The 14,554-nt window shown below is 44.2% G+C and overlaps 1 protein-coding gene across 2 annotated transcripts in view; it reads right to left on the bottom strand.

Moving 5' to 3' along the window:
* The window catches only part of SBF1 (SET binding factor 1), a 1,592,200-nt gene that overhangs the window by 419,774 nt on the left and 1,157,872 nt on the right, over positions 1-14,554 (bottom strand). The window contains exon 32 of one of the 2 annotated variants that reach the window (XM_078677862.1): positions 11,000-11,080. The exons of the other annotated variant lie outside the window; for it this stretch is intronic. Within the exon in view, the coding sequence (XP_078533988.1) occupies positions 11,000-11,080 (81 nt within the window). The remainder of the gene's footprint in view (positions 1-10,999; positions 11,081-14,554) is intronic. 2 annotated transcript variants of the gene reach the window in all.

Consider the following 14,554-nt stretch of genomic DNA (forward strand, 5'->3'; position numbering starts at 1 on the left):
CTTCGCTCCCTACACTGGCTCCCGGTTAGAAAGCGCATCCTTTTTAAGGTCTTGTGCCTTGCTTTTAAAATCTTGAGAGGTACAGGCCCGGAAATCCTGTCGAGTTGTCTGTCTTTTTATGTCCCTGCCCGTTGCCTCCGCTCTCAAGGTCTGGCCCTTGCGGTGGTTCCCAGATTCAGGCTTAGCCGCATGGGAGGCCGCTCGTTTAGGGTAATGGCTGCGTCGGCATGGAACTCCCTGCCCGTTGAAATCCGCCTGCTGGAGGACCTTTTGACTTTTCGGAAGGCTTTAAAAACCTTCTTGTTTTTGTTGTTTCTTAGTCTCTGTTCTTGCCTCTCGTTGTGTTACGGGCTACCTTGTCTCTGCGCCAGGACGCTCCTTGGCTGGAGTATCTGTGCGCACAATAAATAGACGTAACATAACATAACATAACATAGCGTAGGGGTAAAAATTACTATTCCAACTCCAGAGAGTGAAACAGTAGGGAAAGCTTTGGATAGCGTAGGGGTAAAAATTACTATTGTCACTCCAGAGAGTGCAACAGTAGGGAAAGCGTTGGATAGCGGGTGGGTAAAAATTACTATTCCCACTCCATAGAGTGCAACAATAGGGAAAACGTTGGATAGCGTAGGGGTAAAAATTACTATTCCAACTCCAGGGAGTGAAACAGTAGGGAAAGCGTTGGATAGCGTAGGGGTAAAAATTACTATTCCCACTCCAGAGAGTGCAACAGTAGGGAAAGCGTTGGATAGCATAGGGGTAAAAATTACTATTCCAACTCCAGAGAGTGAAACAGTAAGGAAAGCATTGGATACCATAAAAATTAAATATAACATACTTATAAATTATTTTTTTATTTAAATGTATTAATATTTTAATTTTAAAATAACTAAACATCATTTAGAAATACCCATTAATAATAAAACAATTTTTAGAATTGAATAATCAATTAACAATAAATGAACAATTAATACCAATAAATGTTAATGAATAAATATTAGTTACCAAATAATAAATATTAAACAATAACATATATTTTTTAAAAGATTAATAATTGATTAGCAATTAAAAAATATTAAATACAATTATTTGTATACCAAAAAAGACTTTTTATAAGACATTTTTTACGAATTATTTAAAAATATTTTCCAATAAAAAAAATTAAATTACCAATTAAACCAATTGCCAATTACAAATATTAATTGCCAATTAAATAAATTAATTACCAATTAAATAAATTAATTACCAATTACAATCATTAACTACCAATTACAAACATTAATTACCAATTAAATAAATTATTTACCAATTACAAATATTAATTACCAATTAAAACAATTAATTAACAACTACAATAATTAATTGCCAATTAATAATTGATTACAAATACATAAATTATCAATACCAATAAAAAAAATTACTTAATTAGAATTAAAATACTTCCCACCCAAATCCCCTATAAACCCACTACACGCTACAGAACTTAAACGCAAAAATTAATTGAAATTAATTTATAAATCCTAAAAAGTAAAAATAAATTTAGTATAATTAAATTACTTACCACCCTATTCCCCTATAAACCCACAACCCGCTCCAGTACTAAAACATAAAATTAACTTAAAAATAACATTATACATATATGAAAATAGTTCACATTTAATTTAAAACAAGTAAAATACTTAACAAAAAAACATATAACACATACATATTAAATACATATTAACCACTTGGCTGCTAAGGCACATGATGCACTTCCATTGACTTTCCATTGAAATCAATGGAAACTCCATGACGAGTTACCCTTGTCATTAGCACTGAAGGGGTTAAAATACATAATAGTACAAATATCGATATTAGTAACATCGAAATTATTAACATCGATATACTTGATATCGAAATTACCGACTTCGATATTACTTACATCGATATAAAAAAATTCTATATTACTTACCTTAGTGTCGATATTCTGTTCATCGATATTCTTGACATCGATATTCATTACCTTCGATATTTCTGTAGGTCGATATTTACAAATCTATATTTTGACTGCGTACCGCCCTGCCTGTTCATGACAAAATGAAATAGCTGCAGAAATCCAGCGAGAGATACTTTGTTTAGTGAGTGGAAGGCCCCTCCTGGGCTTACTGTAAGCCACAAATAGCTGGTGTGACTTTCGGAAGGATTCTGTATTTTCAATATAAAATTTCAGGCAGCGTTTAAGATCTAGAGAGTGTAACGTCCTTTCTGCTGCAGTACTGGGATTTGGGAAGAAAGAACACAAGACCACAGGTTCGTTGAGATGGAAGTCAGACTGGACTTTTGGAATACATTTTGGATTTGTCCGTAAAATTACCCTGTCCTGTTTAAATTGCAGAAAAGGTTCCTGTATTGAGAAGGCTTGGAGCTCACTCACCCGCCTTGCGGAGGTGAGTGCAAACAGGAGGGCTGTCTTCCAAGAGAGGTAATTCAGGTCAGCCCTGTGTACCGGCTCAAAGGGATGCTTCATGAGCTGATTAAGGACTGTGTTAAGGTGCTAGGTAGGTGGCAACATTTTCACAGTGGGAAAAGTCCTATAGAGTCCTTTCAAAAACTGTTAGATCAATCTGTGAGACCAAAGAGAAGGGCCAGTAGGAGATCTTCTGTAACGGGATATCCCCGCCAAGTGGACCCTGACAGAAGCAAGACCTGAGTTTGCCAGATGGAGAAGATAAGGCAATATTTGTTCCGGAGAGGAAGAGAAAGGATGTATTCCTTGAGCCTTACACCAGATGCAAAACCTCTTCCATTTTAAAGAGTATGTTTTGTTGGTACTATCCGCTCGTGCTCGTGCCAGGATGGCTCTACAGTCTGCAGAATATTCAAATTCTGAAGTTCTCTGAACTCAGGAGCCAAGCGGCTAATTTGAGTGAAGCCAGATTTGGATGCTGGACTTGCTGGTTGTTCATCGTGAGAGACGGAAACTGTTTCAACCGTATTGGCAGCTCCAGAGACAGACGGTGGAGTTCCGTGAACCAATGTTGGCGTGGCCAAGTTGGGGCTATCAGACTGAGCGTACAAGTCTGCGCTTTCAATTTCCTGAGGACTCTGAGAATCATTGGAAATGGTGGAAAGGCGTACACAAAGATGTTGCACCATGCGATCGAAAATGCATTCCCTACAGACGCTTTCTGGGGATGGCAACTTGCGAAGTGTGGGCATCTGGCGTTGGATCTTGTGGCGAACAGGTCGATCCGAGGAGTGCCCCATTGTGAGAAGATTTGGTTGAGGATCCCTTGATCCAGTTCCCACTCGTGAGACGTTGTCCTCTGCCTGCTTAGTGAGTCGGTGAGCAACCAGTTTCAGATTCTCTGCGACTCGCGAGAGAGTGTCAGAGAGCGAGTCCCCCCCTGTTTATTGAGGTAGTGCATCGTCATAGTGTTGTCTGTACGGATGAGCACCAGGGAATTTTTGATTCTTGGGAGAAAGGCTTGACGGGCAAGGAAGACCGCCCGCAGTTCGAGGAGATTGATATGGAGCCCTTTTTCGAAGGGGGACCACTTTCCGCTTATCTGCAGTTCCTGGAGGAAAGCTCCCCAACCTTCCAAGGAGGCGTCTGTTGTGATGATATGCGGCGCAGCTGGAAGCAGGAATGGTAAGCCTTGAGAAAGGTTCTGAAAAGACATCCACCATTGCAGAGCTTTGACCATCTGAGGAGTCACTTTTATGAGATTGTCGAACGACCCTGTGCATTGGACCCATTGTTTCGAGAGCGCCTCCTGGAGGGGGCGCATCCGCAGACGGCAGTGAGGAACTAATAGGATACATGATGACATCATTCCTAGTAGGGATTTGAAAAGGCAGACCGTCAAGGTCCTCTTTGAAGCCTCGAGAATAGCCAGTGCCAAAAGCTTGTCCTTCCTCTCTTGAGATGGGAAGGCTTTCTCAAATGTGTCTAGGGTAGCGCCTAGGAAGTTGATGCGCTGAGAAGGTAGAAGGACTGATTTATCCCGATTGAGCGCGAGTCCTAAACGATTGAAAAGCTGCAGACAGGCGTTGGAAGACTTGGACGCGTCTTCTAAAGATGGAGTCTTGATCAGCCAGTCGTCCAGATATGGAAAGACTTGATGGTGGTGCTGTCTGAGATATGCAGCTACTGGGGAGAGACACTTTGTAAAGATGCGAGGTGCAGATTTGAGTCCGAAGGGCAGGACGCGAAATTGAAAGTGTCTGCCTGCACCGCAAATCTTAAATATTTTTTGTGATTTCTGTGAATCGGGATGTGGAAGTAAGCGTCCTGAAGGTCCAGGGACGCCATGTAATCTTCCCCATCCAGGAGTTGCAAGACCTCCTGGATTGTTACCATGGGAAACAACTGCTTCTTTAGGAATTTTTTGAGGGCTCTGAGGTCCAAAATTGTTCTCCACTTCTTGTCTTTTTTCTGAACTAGAAAGAAGCGGGAATAAAATCCTTTCCCTCGCTGAGACAGAGGGACTTTCTCTATCGCCCCTTTCTGGAGCATAAGAGAGACTTCTCGGAGAAGCAGACGTAGATTTTTGTGAAGCATAGGTCGGGGAGGTGTCTGGGGAGCTATAAGCATAAATTCCAAAGAATGGCCGAATTGAACCAATTGTAGAACCCAACGGTCCATGGTAATTTGCTTCCAATTTTTTATGAAATGGGAAATCTTTCCTCCAATTTTTGATGATGGAAATGAATCTGAGACTGGCTGAAGTGAAAGGTCATTGTCTACGTCTGTTGTTTTTTCGTTGGCCTTTACCACGAAAGGACGCCTTGCCATAAGAGGATTGTTGGCTATGCTGCTGGCGCTGTTGATAATGGGACCGATTCTGGCCTGAAGAATATGGTGACCGGTAGTGGTAGTCCCCTCTATAAGAGGACTGTACTCTACCTCTAGACCCACGAAAGGACTGACTTCTGTACTAGAGAGTGCCCAATGCTCTAGCAGTGTTATTGTCCTTTTTTATACTCTGCAGCGCTTCATCAATCTGTGGACTGAAGAGAAATTGGCCATCATAGGGCATATCCAGAATTTTTGTTTGTATCTCGGGACGAAACGAAGTTGCCCTTAACCAACCTTGTCGTCGCAAGACTGCCGCTCCAGCCAGCTGGCGAAATCCTGTTGTTGCGATATCCATCGCACAGTCTATTATCTCTGACGCCGAGGCTTCACCCTCTAGTAAGATCTTCTTCGCCTCCACTTTTGATTCGTTAGGTAGATCCGATAGATATGGGGCGATATCTGCCCATAGCTGTTTATTGCAGCGCCCCAAAAGCGCTAAAGCATTGGCCGCCTTCACTGTCAATGCAGACTTTGATGAGAACCGCTTCCCAATGTTGTCTAATCTTCGGCCTTCCTTATCTGGAGGAGCTGATAACGAGGCAGAAGGATTTTTGGACTTCTTCTGGGCTGCCTGCATAACAACCGAATTCACCTTGGGGTGTCCTATTAAACAAGCCGGTGCAGTATCAGGCGCCCTATACTTCTTATCCAAGCGAGGTACCACCGTAGGTACCGAGGAAGGGTTCTGCATGACCTTAATACCCTGCTCCCACAGGTATGCAATTATGGGTATTGATCTTACTGATTTTTTAAGAGGCTCCTTAAAATCATATAAGAAGCAGTCTTGCTGTTGAGAGACCATTGGAATTTTGAAATTTTGAGCGGCCCTCTCTACATTATGGAACCCTCAAATGTCGCCGGGTGGTGCATCTGCAGGTGCAGGTACTGGAGAAGCAGGAGAGGGAATGACAGACATGCCAGTCATCGTGGTTAGCTTGAGTGTCTTGTAGTTCTCCCTCCTCCTGTTGGTCTTCTTCCTCCTCCTCATCAGTAGACGGAAGATGCGGTAGATCAACCCGCTCCGGCTGTACCCTCAAAGGTGGAGGCCGTGGTTTTGGTGAGGGAGAGACTGCGGAAGGTTGAGGTGCAGGAGACTCTGGAAACCTCTGTTTGTAGTCTTGTATGAGGTACCGCAAGTACGAAACTAAAGAGGCTGGAAGGTAAACCATTGGAGGTGGAGGTGGATGATATTCTTCCTCCTGTTCCTCTTCTTCGTCCGAACTCTGACATTTGACATGAAGCTCCGTAGGGCTTGTCGCAGTCTGAAACATGTCCCCTTCATCTGAATCTTCCTCTGGAATAAGACATGCTGGAGTGGTTGGACTCTACTTGGCGATGTAAAAGCCTGTGTCAGCGCCTTTTTTGTAATTTTTAGGTGCACATATGTGCTTTGCAGACCTGAATATATCATCGTCGACGAGCCCATCGACGGTGTGGTCGTCGACGGTGAAGCGTCGACGGGTGTCGTAGCTGGAGGATTCATCGTCGACGGGGCCGTCGTCGACAGTGTTGACATCACTGGAGACTTCGTCGATGGCGTCTCCGTCAACGGTATTTTCGTCGACAAAGGTACGATCAATGGTGTCGAGGTCGACGATGTTGACTTCGTCGTCGAGGACGTCGCCGATTCCGTCGTCGGCGAGTGCTTTTGACGCTGACGGTGTCTTCTTGATGTTTATCGTTGACGACACAGTCTTACCTGCCGTCGACGATGGGGTCGTAGTCGTCGACAAAGACAATGACGATGATGCCGTCGACGTAGAAACAGTAGTCGTCGATGCGGTCACATACAATGCAGTAGAGACAGCTCTCCTCAACGATACCATCGTCGACGGAGTCGAAGTAGGCTTTTTGAAGGTGGGAACTTCCTGAGAGGAAACCTTTGCAGAAGTAGCCTTGGAGAGAACCTCTGAAAACTTTTTTGATGCCTTCTTTTGAGGAGGGTGTACCGTAGGGTTAGGAGAAGTCACCCGTGGTCTCGTTAGTGAAGACTTGGAAGAGACTGAAGAACCTTCACTTTCCTCAGAAGATTCCAGGTAGTCCCTGTCTTTTAGCCTCTGGAGCCAAATTAAGAGGCGTCCCTCACGATCTTTGAGGGTTTTAGTGGAAAAGGTACGACATACCTTGCAGTCCTTGGAAGAATGGTCTGGATACAGGCAATACAGACAGTCTTGATGTTGGTCATCTATATGCAGCCTTTTCTTTCCACTGGAACCACAGGACCTAAAAAAGACCCTTTTTTGGTGTCTCAGCCATCAGGATATTAGCAATCACAGGTGGAACAGAATAAAAATACCAAAGAACACTGGAAACCAGTTGTGAAGAAAAAACTGAGCAGAGCTCAAATAAGACTCCCTTAGCATTGTGCGTTCGGAAATCTGAGGGACTCAGACTCCTTCCAGGAGGGTTCTAGAGGGAGAGGACAGCTGATTGGCTCTTTCTAGAGTTTTGTCCTTTCTACAAAAGGACATGAATATGTTACTAATGTGAGGCCTTTAGGCCTATTTATCTATATGTCTATGAGACATTACTTTATTTATGTACCGGGGACTCCCATTCCGACGTCGGGAATGATTCAGGCATGTGAATCTATGAAAGACACCCCTAATACTGGATAAATGTTAGTTCGAGACAGTAACCTGACTGAATTATTTGTTGCACCCACCTGTCTGATGTGATGTTGGTCCACACTGGTAGGAATTGTTCTAGTCTTCCCCCAACTGGAGTGGAATGTGTTGGGGGGAGGGAAGTCATTGGGCAGAGCGGGAGTTGTTGGTTTTGCCTCTGCCCTTATTGTTGTTACCTCTGTAACCACCTCTTTGGTAGCCCTACTGTAGGTGGATTGTGTAGGGGCTTTGTAAGAAGTAGAGGGACTGTCTGAGGAATATCCCTGGTGGTGCCTTTGTAAGATGAGCGGCGAAAGGAGCGTCTGGGAGCTTGCGACTGCAAGGCTCCCATAGATTTACCTGTGTCAGTATTTTTTTTCTTTTTTTCAAGAGATACGTCCACATTAGGCCAAAATAAGTGTTGCTCATCAAAGGGTTGGTTGAGGATGACACTTTGTACTTCAGGTTTAAAACCTGAAATCCGTAACCAAGCATGTCTACGCAACAGGACACTGGTATTAATTGCCCTTGAAACAGTATCTGCTGCATATAGCGCACAGAGAATAGAGGTATTTGTGATGATTTTACCCTCTTGTATAAGCTCATGTGATCTGTTTTTGTATTTATCTGGAAGGTGCTGCATTATTGATTCTAATTCATCATAATGTGCTATGTCGTATCTTGCCAGTAATGCTTGCGTATTGGCAATAAGCCAAATGTTTGCTGCCTGTGATACTGTTCTTTTACTTGATGCATCAAGGAGCTTAGATTCTTTATCTGGTGGGGGAGCCTTGCCTGAAAGTTGTGAATTTGCTCTGTTGCGTGCATTAGAGACTACAATGGAGTTGAATGGTGCAGGCCCTTTAATGTAGGCTGGATCTGAAGGGGCAGTCTTATATTTTTTCTCAATTTGGGGGTTGATGATTCGAGCCCTAACTGGGTCTTTAAAGACTTCTGGCGCATAACACCTTTAAGTATGGGTAAAATGGAAGTGGACCTTTGTGCGTTGTCAAAGGTATCGAGGAGGAAGTCTTCTTCTACTGGGTCAGTATGTAGGTGAACCCCATGGTATTGGGCAGCCCTATGTACTAGTTGGTTAAATCCCATACTGCCCTCTGGTGGGGAAGACCTGGAGGGATATATGTCGTCTTGTGGGACGTTAGGGACATCTGGGGTGCTATAATCATCCCAAGGGTCAGGTGAGCCAGGAGGACTAAAAGGCTCTGGTGGCTCACTGTTTGCACCACCCCCTGTGTTATCAGAGGTGTCATCCCTGTTATCATCATCTGCTAACAGAGTAGGAGAAGGTGTAGGGGAGTGATGTGGTAGGGGAGGAGGTGGTGAAGGGATATGAGGTGGAGGAGAAGGAAGAGGATGAGAAGAAGGTATCATTAAAGGGGAGGTTGCAATGCCCTTTTTCTTTGGATGAGGAGCAGGTGCAGGCGTGTCCAATGGTCGTTTTTTTTAACTGAGAGTTAGTCGACCAGTTTTTGGATATTTAACCAGATTCTTTTGTGTAGGGTCTGGATGGAATAAGTCCTCTGTGGGAGGTAGATCTTTTGGTGCCGAGGGCTTTTTTCGGCGCCGAGCTGTGAGGATCTTTCGGCTTTGAAACATGTTCTCTAGCAGTGTCTTTAGCTGGTGGGGCATTTGTCTTTTTCGGCTCCGATGGTTTTCTCGGTTCCCATGTTTTTTCGGCTCCGATTTTTTTGCCGGCTCCGAGGGTTTTTTAGCTCCGAAGCTTGGGAGTCGGGTGTCAATGTCTTGCTCGGCTCCGAGTGTGTTTTTGGTGCCGAGGATCTCGTGCTAGTCTTCCAAGCCGAGTGCTTGGATGTGGAAGCAGCTGGCATGGAGGAAGACAATGCTTTCTTTTTCGGTGCCGGTAGGTGTGCGCGGGGAACTAGGGGTAGGAGGACCCGAGTAGCCTAAAGACGTATTAGGCTTCTTTGCCGAGCTCGAAGGCGGGGCATGGGAAGCAGTGCCTCAGTGTGCACCCGGGTCCGAGGATGTGACCTTAGTCTTTTTAGAAGGTGTCGAGGAAGGGTCGGGTCGACGTTCTTACTTACGACCCTCTGTGCCAGAGTGATGTCCTCGACGTCTGAATCTTCGGGCTCGGAGTTACTGTCGATGCCACTGTTCTTCGAGCTCGTCGGTCCTGAATCATCTTCTTGGAGAGGAAAGAGGCACAAGCTGAACAGTCTCTGGCCTCGTGCTGCGGTGAGAGGCAAAGGTTGCACACCTCATGGAGATCGGTGTGGGGAAACTTCGAACCACATTGAGGACACTATTTAAATGGCGTCCTTTCCATGAGCTGGAATATGAGGCCTAGGTAGGCCCGAAAGCCTTCGTTGACGACCGGAATCGAAGACTTCAGATTTGAAGATTAGCGTCGGTTGGAAACACGTTCGAAACAATACAGTCGAAGCTGGTGAGGATTGCGCGACGAAGGAAAATCGGTTCAAAAACGGAGCGCAGGAAACACATACGAGCCCGGTGGCGGAAAAAAAACCATCCAAGGATGGAGCCGATGCCCATGCGTACTGTTGTCCAAAGGAGGAGTCACCTATCCCGTGACTTCCAAAGACTTTTCAGGACAAAAAAAATTGCAGATATCCGGGCCCAACACTAGGTGGCGATCTATGCAGAGTGTGTAATCTGTAGCTCATATGCCACGAACCTGGTATTTTCCCACTAAAAATAACAACCTACATCACAAACATGCATTCTGCTCAGTGCAGCACAAATGCATAGACATAATTATCATGAAAGACCCATGACCTACTTTACAGAGCTGCAAATTATAATGCAAAGTGAATACAGCCACTATTAGCATTTATAGGTAAAAACAATGAATGCGAGAAAAAAGTATGCGACAAAAGTTGACTCTCAGGCCTTCACATAAACCCATGAGAAACTTCTAATACTTATCTAAGAACCTTATTTAGTCTAGACTTTAATTACGGATGCACAGTTCTCCCTCCTATGCTTAGCACAGGTGCCTAACACGAGATAGCTCCTGAATTGGTAAGTAGTGTAATAGTCGGCACATGCAACAAACCATTCTCCATGCAAACCACATTATACGTTAATGAACACACCGGGAGCCTTGAGTTTTATCACCAGAAACTTACAGGGAAATCCTATGATCTCATGCAGGACAATTGAAAGAAAAAGAGAGGCTGGAGCATGCTGCAAAAAAGAGACAGGCAACCAGTGTTTGGTTGGTGACAGCCCATTCACTTTCACGCCACAGTATCTTTTGTCCTCCCCAAAATGTCAATTAATCATTTACAGTTTGTTAAACTTGGGGAAGAACAACCTTTGGGGAAGGATTAGTGGAGACAACTTGGATAGGATGTGAGCTGAGTAAAGGCAGAAGATGAAGGTGAATTAAGGCGGGGGGGTCTTAGCTTGGCAGGTTAAAGAGTGAGAAAGGATTGAAATGAATAACATTAATAATTTTATCCTCTTTATTATAGTTTTAGCAGGTTATGTTTGGGTTAGCAGACCAGTTAACTGATTAAGTGAACGCTGGCGTGCAGAACTACTTTACCTCTGGGAGAGTCTCGCGCCTTCACTGCAGCAGATTTAGATGTGTTGGATATGGAGATGACCCTAGCTCTGTAACCTGGTACTGGGAGGGCACAGGACAGAAACAAGTCTTAGACCTACTGATACATCAACAAACTGAGACTTGGTGAGGTTTTGAAGTGTAAACGCTGCATATTGTGGGAAATGCAGCTAGTGACTTTTAGAGATGTTACATGATACTTTCAGGCAGATAAGCTTGTGTAGCGTATGCCACCATCTAAAATCCTGCCCCAAAGTTATGCAACACACTGAAAACTTTAGAGACTCTTTGTTACAGCTTCCCAAGAGAAATGTTACTGCTCCATAATCCTTCTGTCTACAGTACACATCACCACCCTTTATAATTAAATATATGGGAATCTGGAAACACAGCATTTACATTGTGTTGTTCATGAGTTAATAATCTCTCATCAACGTAGATGCCAGTGCATAAGAGTAATAGTTAAACATGTGTGCAACAGTAGAAAGGAATAATACTTTGGCTCTCGAAAAACAGGCCACACAAGCCCACTTGTTTGCCACTTCATAAGAAAAGCAATCCAACGGGAGCATCTAGCTGGAGTTTACCTGTTTGAATGAATCATTTTATTTACCCCTGCGAAAGAAATTAACAACTGCTGTTGATCCAGCTGTGCAGACTTTGCATTCTTAGTATAAACATACTGTAGTCAACTCACACATAGGGAGTTTGCTTTGCCTGTATGTAGTTTGAGGCATACCAGTAAAGACTGCAAAATTGAGAAGAAAATTTTAAAACAACTTCCAAATATTTTCTGACGTATTTAAACTTATAAAAAAAAAAGCATCCATACAAATTGTCTTTATTTAAATAACCCTTCAGGCAGTTATATTTAAAACAAAATGGTAGCCTTAAAAGTCAAAGCTTCAAGGAATAAAATGTAATGGACTAGCAAGGGAAGTCATTGAAACACACAGATTTTTATCAATTGAAAGTTGCTGCCAGTAAACCAGCAGAACAAGCCTTTACAGGGCATTCATCAAATCTCCTGAAACCCTGAAATGCAGAGTTCCATTCCTACCAAGTCCTGGTTCTCAAATACTATTTTTTTTAGGAATGAGTCTCATAGATTGATTGATGGTGGAGAAGGATGAGCTAACTTGCTACTAAACTAAGAATAAGCATGATGCACTGTTTGACCAAAGGTATAAGGAAAAATCATAGATTTCTAAATTATAACTGATAGGCACCTGTCAATGGAAGACTGCACCCTGGGATCATGGGCATCTTCATTAACAGCAGAAAAAGGTATGGAAAATAGGGCTCCGGAACATGGGTCAAAAATTCCTGAAATAGGAGTTCAAATTGGGCCTAGGTTTAGGCTGCCCAGTCTGTGACTACTAGGGCTGCCATGGGAGCCAGGGTACTTGACCACTAGAACATTCCATTTTATTTGACTAGATTCTTAATGGTATCCACAAAAATAGCAACAGGTGTAGGGTGGTGCTTGTTAGGCCCCAAAAGCACCTAGGGACAGAAACATTGCCTCACTACCTCCAGACTACCAGGTAAGCAGCTACTCACCAAGACAACGGTAACTGTTTTCAGACTCTAAGTGATTAGCACACCTGGGTACAAACCTGAGTACAACCACAGGATGAGGAATGCTGGGACTGGGCTCTAGGGGGCTTTCACATCAAGCACATTTCTACGGAGCTCAAGTGATTATCACTCCTAACTACACCCAACCTTCTGGGCGCTAGGAGTCTATCACCAGGGGTACAACCCACTAACAGATCAAATAGACAGACATCTGCTCCATGTACAACTCATCTACAATTTCACAGGGCGTAGCAAGCACTCCTTGGACATCAACTGCATAATCAGACACCAGCATCATGGTCAATCAAATCTACATTAAACCACAAGACGGAGGACAGTAGCGAATAGTTTCTTACCTGTCGGTGTAGTTTTGCAGCTTGAAGATCTTTCTGGATTCACTATGCTGTGCATATTCCGCAATCTGGGGGTTGGGTCCGGAATCGTAGTCCTTTTTTTTTTTTGTCGTAGCCCAGGTGGGCGTCGACGTCCCAACATTTGGTGTACCTTCGGTGACGTCGGCGTGCTTCCGGCGGAAGCTACCACCCTTGGGCGCCATCTTCGGATTCTTTTTTCTGTCTCTTTTTTCTTTTCTGTGTTTGTAGTGAATCCATGGCTATGTTTGTTAATCGTTTTTTCAACGTAATTCTTTTCACGTATCTTGTAAGCTTCAACTTGCTTTCTTTTCTATGTGTTTCCACCTTCCTCTCCAGCCTCATCTTTCTGGCGGAGGCGGGTGGGTTCGCTAGTGAATCCAGAAAGATCTTCAAGCTGCAAAACTACACCGACAGGTAAGAAACTATTCGTTTTGCAGCGTGAATCTTTCTGGATTCGCTATGCTGTGCATAGATTTTGTAGCGGTTTTCGTTACTTTTGTGGCGGTTGGGTGGAAGATGAGCGTTGGTTGTTGAATATATGTTGAAGCACCTTTTGTCCTACTTGTGCTTCTTTGTTCATTTGTACATCCACGCAATAGTGCTTAGTGAACTTGTGCACTGAAGCCCATGTTGCCGCCAGGCATATGTCCTGAATTGGTGTGTTGGCCAGAAAAGCAATTGTTGCTCCTTTCTTCCTGGTGGAGTGGGCCTGTGCCCCTCCTGGTAGCTCCTGGCCCGCTTGTTTGTGGCAGAATTGAATTGTCTGTGCGATCCATCGAGCTATGGTGTTTTTAGTCACTGGTTTACCCATGTAACTGTTTGCGAAGGGTACGAAGAACTGTTTTGTTTTCCTGTGTCCCTTCGTCCTTTCAATGTAGTGCATCACAGCCCTTGCGTCTAGAGTGTGGAGCGACCTCTCAGCGCTGGTAGTGGGGTTTTGGAAGAAGCTAGGAATCTGAATACTCTGATTCATGTGGAACCTTGACACCACCTTTGGCATGAAGTGTGGGTCTGTTCTCATCACGACCCTGTCACTGTGTATCTGGATGTAGGGTTCCTGCAGTGTGAGTGCCTGCAGTTCGCTCACCCTTCGTAGCGAGGTGATTGCTACCAGAAAGGCTGTTTTCATTGTTAGCATTTGCAGTGATGCTTTGTGGATGGGTTCGAAAGGTGCTTTCATGAGCTCCGTCAGTACCACATTTAGGTTCCAGGCCGGTGGCGGCATTCTCTTTGGAGGCGATATTCTTTTAGCCCCTTCCAGGAATCTTTTTACGACTTGGGATGTAAAGAAGCTTCTCCCTGTTTCTCCTCTTGTGTATGCCACAATCGCTGCCAGGTGCACCCTCAGCGAGGATGAGCTTAGCTTAGCTTTAATTAGGTGCGTGAGGTACCTTAGCACCGTAGATTCCCCGGTCAGTTTTCTATGGAGTTTTTTCTTGCAACACCATTGAGTGAATCTTTTCCATTTTTCCCCATAGCACTTGCATGTGCTGGGCCTTCCTGCCTCTCGCAGCACCCGCAGGGTGCTCTCTGGTAGTTTTAGATGTGCAAACTCTAAGTCCTAAGGAGCCAGGCTGAGAGG

Source organism: Lissotriton helveticus, chromosome 1_1, assembly GCF_964261635.1.
Source record: "Lissotriton helveticus chromosome 1_1, aLisHel1.1, whole genome shotgun sequence".
Taxonomy (NCBI): Eukaryota; Metazoa; Chordata; class Amphibia; order Caudata; family Salamandridae; genus Lissotriton; species Lissotriton helveticus.